The sequence below is a fragment of the Psammomys obesus genome, unplaced genomic scaffold (assembly GCF_907164565.1).
Source record: "Psammomys obesus unplaced genomic scaffold, mPsaObe1.curated_primary_1811, whole genome shotgun sequence".
Classification (NCBI taxonomy): Eukaryota; Metazoa; Chordata; class Mammalia; order Rodentia; family Muridae; genus Psammomys; species Psammomys obesus.
In genome coordinates, this window is record NW_026596234.1 from 209899 (window position 1) to 217141 (window position 7243).

Below are 7243 nucleotides of genomic sequence, written 5' to 3' on the forward strand. Positions count from 1 at the left end.
TCTTTCTTTCTTTCTTTCTTTCTTTCTTTCTTTCTTTCTTTCTTTCTCTTCCTTCCTCTCTTTCTTTCCTTCCTTCTTCCTTCCTTTTTCCTTTATTTACTTTTGGTTTTCCAAAACATGGTTTCTCTTTGTAGCCTTGCATGCCCTGGATTCACTTTGTAGACCAGGCTGGCCTCAAACTCAGAGATCTACCTGCCTCTGTCTCCCTGAGTGCTGGAATTAAAGGCATGCACCACCACCACCACCCAGCTTTTTTTCACATCCCTTTAGTAATTACTTGCAAGTTCAATTAACATACTTATCAAACATAAAACCAGTTGGAGTACCAAATCTGTTCAACACTTCCTCCCTTCATTAAATTGACATGGAAGGAGTGTCCAGGGAGAAACAGACTGAATGCTAGCAAATTGCCAGAGGTCTGAAAGCAAACAAAAAAATTGGTTGGAAACCAAAATGCTTTCAAAGCAAACAAACAAAATGGATAAGCTAATGCAGTGGCTCTCAAACTTCCTAAAGCTGAGACCTTTTTACACAGTACCTTGTGTTGTGGTGACCCAACCATAAAATTATTTCGTTACTACTTTACAAATGTAATTTTGCTACCTTTATGAATCGTAATATAAATATCTGATATGTAGGATATCTGTTAAGGGACCTCTGTGAAAGGGTCGTTGAGGATCACAGGTTGAGAATCTAAGTTATTGACAGTTGTTAGGAGAGTCGGTTTCCTCGGGGATGCAACCCCTGATGACAGCCAATAGATGGCAATACACCCACACGAAAATACTGGCAACACTGAGAGTTTAAAAGGAACACAAAACTGGGAGGGGAAAGTGAAAGTGGGATGAGGGAGGAATTAGAGAAGAGGAAATAGAAGGTAGATTTATAAAAACTCATTATATGTATGTACTAAATTCTCAATAAAAATATGGCAAACTTTTCTTTCTTTTTTTCTTTTTTCCAAGACAGGGTTTCTCTGTGTAGCCATGACTGTCCTAGAATGTGCTCTGTAGACCAGGCTGGCCTCAAACTCACAGAGATCCTCCTGCCTCTCTAAGATTAAAGGTGTGCATTACCACTGCCCGGCTAACTATGGAAATCTTAAACCAAATGCTTTGAGAAAAAAAAATCCAACAAATAGTATCTTAAACAACCAGTTCAAAATAAACAAATGAACCATTGGTAGCTCTGAGCCTCAGAAAGAATTCACCAAAATCTACCCAAAGAAATAATGCCAATGGTTTAGACACAAAGGCTTCCACAATGGTGCTTAGTTCTAAGGCAGATGATTCTTCCCAGAGAAATGATTCACTCTTGGGGTATGTTTGGGTACCATAACTGTCCATGCTAAAACACAGCTCTCACCTCAAAAAGGATGAGATATAGTTTATTTTGAAGCCAAATATGAGTGGCCATGGCTCAGGAATACAGATTTGGGTTATTCCAAATACCATGTTCCAAATAATAATAGTTTCATGAAATTTTTATAGTAACAGAACAAAACAAACAAACAAAAAAATCACAGCTCAAGGAACTTTTCAAATGCATCGCTAGAAATATCAGGCAGGCAGTTACAGCAAAGTAGGGAAACCTCAGGCTACAGACCACAGATGCTATCTTGATGGCAATCTTAGCCTTTGAGTTGGTGGAAGCTAGTGGTTTGTTAATATTTTCCAAAAGGTTTCACCTGTTAGTCACAAAGATGTTAGGCCAGACACAGAGGTGACAAGTAATAACTATGAGAGGCCTAACGATAGCCTAAGATAAAATTGTAATTATGCCCTGTACCTACAATACTTCAACCTCTCCACAGTCATTGAAGTGCTCAATTAATCAGCCTAGCAGAAGGTTCACTGGAAGATGCTGTTCTTTTTCAGAACTCTGATTCACAGAGTTTTCCAAGCCCACAAAGGCAGAGGAAAAGTTATAGTCCCTTACATAGAACAGAATTTTCTCTTACTCCCTGTGTGATCCCACCCCATCCCTCCATGGAAACCGGAAAAACCCTCACCCACATGTGTCGCTACCATAGGCCCTGGAGGCTGAGATGGTCCAGGACTCTGTCTGGATCCATAGGAACTATGGTATTCCCAGTTGAGTATTTTGAATCCAAGAAGTCTGCTTTGGAGGAGGTGGTCTGCTGGTGAACCTCGCCAATTCTATTTTTCCCTGAGACCAGGATCTTCCTCCTCAACAGCCCCAGGTTGGTACCAGAGTCCAGCCCTCACCCTAAATACCTGCAAAGGAAAGAAGGGACCAAGAAAAGCTTCCTAGGGGCATTGGAATGCAAATGCTTGGGGGCTGGAAAAGGGGAATCTTCACTCCACTCAGCTATGGGGATAAAGAGATAAGCTTTCGGACTGTGTTTTACAGAGTCATAAATGAACCTTCAACCAAGAAGCCAGGGCAAGCTTCCAAAAACAGTGGGAACAGTTAACAGCCTGAAGAAAGTCTAGAAACTTAGCAGAGGCCTAAATTTCAGTAACAGGCCCACCTGCAAGAAACAGGGACCCACCTCTCAGCCAGGATGTGCTACCTACAAATGAAAAGAAGCTCCGCCTGCAGGGGCTCAGATTCTAGACACCAAAGGCATCGCCCATCCACACAGGAGTGAAGAGGAGGCCTAAACACAGGCACTGGAAAAATCACACTCATTGACAGATCATGGACTCACTACATTAACTTTATTGGCCTAATTTATGTAAGATGATCATATAAACAAGGTGATTAACAGGAGTAAATTATAGAGTTAAGAGTTGAATTACTTGAGGCTTTTTCTTTCTGAGGTTGGGTGACCGCACTTCATTTAATTATACATTCAAGTGCATCCGTTTTCCCAAATTCTGTGGGAATGTTTTGTGTATGGGCGTTTTGCCTGTATATATGGGAATAACATTTATTTAGGGTAGAAGAGTATTTCATTTCATATGTTTACACCAATATTTTATTACACATTCATCTGTTGATGGGCAACTAGTTTGATTTCAATTCTTTAATATAGCGACTAAAGCAACAATAAACATGGACATGTAAATACCTCCATGGTAGGGCATGGAGTTCTCTGTCCATGGTAAAATAGCTAAGTCATACTGGAGTTCTCATTTTAATTTTTTGAGGAATCTTCAAACTAGTTTTCACAATGGCTGCATTAATTTGCCCCTCTCCAACAGTTAATAAGGGTTCCTATTTCTTCACATCCAACATTTGTTGTCAGATATGTTGATGATAGCCTTTCTGACTAGGGTGAAGTGGTATCTCAACAGCTTTAATTTGCATTTCAGTGATGACTAAGAATACTAATACTGTCTAAAATAGTTATTAAACATTTGTGTTTCTTTTTTTTTTAAAAACTGTCTATTCAGCTCATTTGCTTGTTTGTTGGGTTTCTTTTTTTGGAGACAGGGTTGCTCTGTGTAGACTTGGCTGTCTTAGACTCACTTTGTAGAGCAGGTTTGACTGAAGCTCACAGAGGCTGCCCCGCCTCTGCCTCCCAGAGTGTTGGGATTACAGGCATGTGCCACTGCGCCTGGCTTCAATTGCTCATTTGTTGATTAATAGTTTTGTTTCTTTAACATTTAATTTCTGCCTCAGTTAGTTGATTGGCTTTGGTTTTAAGACAGGGTTTCTTCGTCTTAAAGTGCGTCAAAACAAAGCACTTTTTGTTTACAATTAATATTATTTACAATATTAATTCTATCAATCCAGAAGCATAGAATGTCTTTCCATGATCTTATATCTTTTGTGATTTCCTTTTTTGTTGTCCTTTTTAAGGTTGATTTTTATTTTGTGTATGGTTGTTTTGCATGTCTTTGAATCACATACATGTATTACCTGCAGAGGACAGAAGAGGTTGTCAGATACCCTGGAACTGGGTTAACTTCCATGTGGGTGCTGGAAAATAAACCCAGGTCCTTGGAAAAGCAGCCCATGTTCTTAAACACTGAGTCATTTCTCTAGTTCACTTTTTCAATATCTGGAAGTTTTTGTGGTAGAGGTCTTTTACCACTTTGGCTAGCTGTATTCCTAAATAATTTTTGGAGTTATTTGGAATGAAATATTTCTCCAGATTTCTTTCTCTGAGAGTTCACTGGTGATACAAATGCTTCATTTTGTGCACTTTGCTTTGCTTTAATTATTTTGTTATGTATGCCGGTGTTTTGCCTGCATGTACCCATGTACCCTTGTACATGCCTGGTGTCCACAGAAGCCAGAAGAGGGTGTCAGATCCCCTGGAGCTGGAGTTATAAATTGCCATGTTGGTGCTGGGAATTGAACCCAGGTTTCAGGTTCCTTTGGAAGGACAGCCATTACTCTTAACTACTGAGCCATCTCTGTAGTCCCTGCTGTTTTCTGTTGATTTGTTTTTAATGGATTTTTTATATCTTGCAACCTTATTGTAAGTGTTCATTATGTCCAATAGTTTTCCAGTAGACTCAATAGGATCTGTTAAGTAAAGAATTGTACCATCTGCAAATAGGGATAGTTTGACTTCTTCCTTTCCTAGCTTTATACCTTTCTAGTCCAAATAGTTATTCTACCTGTATAGTTTATTGAGATTTATAGATGTGGAGTCTTGCTAATTTCGGTGTGTGACTTTTTTTTTTTTTTGAGAGGTTTTTAATAAACGTTCATTTAAAAATTAAACTAGCCAGGCAGTAGTGGTTCACACCTTTAATCCCAGTGCAGAGGCAGGTAGATCACTGAGTTCAAGGCCAGCCTGATCTACAGAGGGAGTTCCAGGACAGCAAGGGCTACACAGGGAAACCCTGTCTCAAAAAGGCAAAAAAAAAAAAAAAATTAAATTAAACCACAGTAGTTTTCTTTTGTTTTTGTTTGTTTTTAGACAGGATTTCTGTGTAGCTTTGGCTGTCCTGGACTCTCTTCGTAGACCAGGCTCTCTTCGAACCCATAGAGATTCCCTTGCCTCTGCTTCCCTGAGTGCTGAGATTACAGGCATGTGACATTGCGCATGGCTAGTAGTTATTTTTAAAATCACTAAATGAATGGGTGCACAATATATTATAGAACGCTAAGGCTTGCCATCCAAGGTTAAAGGAAGTTAGGGTTTAGCAAAACTCAAATCTCATCTTGGTAGACCGCTACACCCCTGAGATCCCAAACTTGCTCTGGAATTGGTGAAAGGGCATCCTGAGTTCCTACAGGGACTTAAGGTGGGCTTTGGTCACAAAGGTATTTTGTAGGAGCTTTGTAGTGGTGCCAGGGTGAGGAGAGGGCGGAGTTCCAGGTTGCTAGGCAACAGTCAACAAGCCCAGAGATTCCAGACTGAGGTGTGTATTTCACAGAAAGGCAGGAAGGTGTGAGGACCTGGGGTGGGGAGGCTTGGATGCTGAGCTGGTAGGTAGGCCAGAGGTAAGACAAACTTAAGGGAGAGCACTCAGGTGTCTCTACTTCTTATCCACAGGAAGTCAGGAGCTGTGGCTAGGCTGGGAATGGTTGGTAGGGTTGGTTTCCTTTCCCACTCTGAGTCAGTCTTCTTTGTTTCCTCTTCCCTCGGTTCTGCTCCCCACATCTCTGCCCTTGAGGGGATGGGCAAGGACAGATATGTCCATATACACACAGATGCAACACCACACATTCACAACTCAAGCAGATGTGGGTAGTCACAAACACTCACAGGGAGAGGTCCTCTGCCCAAGATATGGAGGACCATTCCCTGAACCCTATCCCAACCAAAGACCAGGCATCAGGGCACAGTACCAGACCAGTCTCTGGTGCTCCGGAGTTAGGGGATGCTGACCCATGTCCACAGTTACGTGGGCTGTGGAGCACCAACGGTCTGTAGGACAGTCCACCGGATTTTATAACCCTAAATCGTGTATGCTCCTAAAACTGGAGAGGATCAGGAAGTCATGGCCCACTGCAGATATGCACAGGTTCAGTTACCAGTTAGGGATGCCAATTAAGTGGCTACAGGAAGTTCCAGATACAGAGCTGGAGCCACAGTGTTCCCCTAGGTGGCTGGACTTCCCCTTTTTTTTTTTTCCACAGAGAAGAGCATGCCGCCCCCGGGAAGGAAGGTTGCACGGGAGCGGACCCAAAAGCACATATCTGGAGCTGGAGCTGGTGAGAAGCTCAAGAAGAGCCGGCAGCCTACAGAGCCACCGAAGCTAGGCTGGGCCTTGAGTGAAGAGGGGCTGGCTGCCTTGCTCCCCATAGACCGCCGCCGCCACTTGCTCTTCGGCGACCTGCTGGACGATGCAGATGGGACCGCTTCCATTTTTCCACATGACTCTGTGGAGATACCCTACCGCATGCCCGACCCGCGCTCCTGGGTGCCTGCGTTCCAGCTACCAGCTGACCGGCAGGATCGGCTTCTGGGCGTCCTCAAGGCGGCCGAGGCCCGCAGCCGAGTCCGCGCTCTGCGGTTGCGCTACACCCGAATGCGGGTAGGTAGAGGGAAGAGTACCAGGGGCCTCCTCGAAAGAGGGTCCACCCTGCGGGCGGGAGGAGCCGGTCGCCTCTGGAGCGCTCGCAGGGGTTGCTTTGTAAACTCCCTTCCCAGGCAGAGGAAATCGCCATCCTGGTCCAGAGGCAGGGCTCTGCGCGCGAAGCCATCCGGTTGGAGCTGTTCCTGCCACCCTATCTGAAGCCCACGAAGATTCCGGATCCTCTGGACCGACAAGAGGTGCCGGCAAGGCCGGAGACGGGTGGGAGGGTCCCGTGCCTCGCCACACACTGACCCCAGCCCCTCTCTCCGCAGCGGAGGCGTGTTGAGACAATCCTGGAAGAAGACGTGGATGGTAACATCTTCCCGCGATGACCCAGACTTTGGCCTACAGGGATCCCGGGTTACAGCGGCTTCCCACCCTCCCACATAAAGTTCTCTACAGAGAGTCCTCGGGTCTTTTCTCTTTTCCCTCTGAGCTCTCACAGGGGAGGACAATGCTGTCTCTCCTGTAGCCACATTCACAGACTTCCGGACTCTCCGAGTAAGGAGATGTCGGTGGGTGGACACTCATATCTTCCAACCACCTGCCCCCATCAGGCAACCGGTGCCCTTCAGGACCATAGAGATGGAAGGCTACTAGTGCGGAAAAGGATAAGTCTGCCTAGACACCAGCATCTCCAGAAATCAGGGCTGTCTCCAAAGTTAGGGTCATTCCATCTGAAGACGGGTGGCATTCTGGGCAGGGGAATGACTGCAATGCCAAAGCTGGTCTTGGCAGAGTCCAGTCATGTCCAGATGGCCAACAGGTTCCGAATGGGGTGTACCTCTCCAAGA

General features: G+C 44.5%; 1 protein-coding gene across 1 annotated transcript; it reads left to right on the forward strand.

Annotated features, from left to right (window-relative positions):
* The first annotated feature begins 5870 nt into the window (after positions 1–5870).
* On the forward strand, positions 5871–6781 carry Lkaaear1 (LKAAEAR motif containing 1). The gene is made up of 4 exons (XM_055596031.1): positions 5871–5894; positions 6012–6407; positions 6524–6646; positions 6722–6781. Exons 1-4 carry the CDS (start codon positions 5871–5873, stop codon positions 6779–6781), a joined length of 603 nt encoding a protein of 200 aa, XP_055452006.1.
* The last annotated feature ends 462 nt before the right edge of the window (positions 6782–7243 follow it).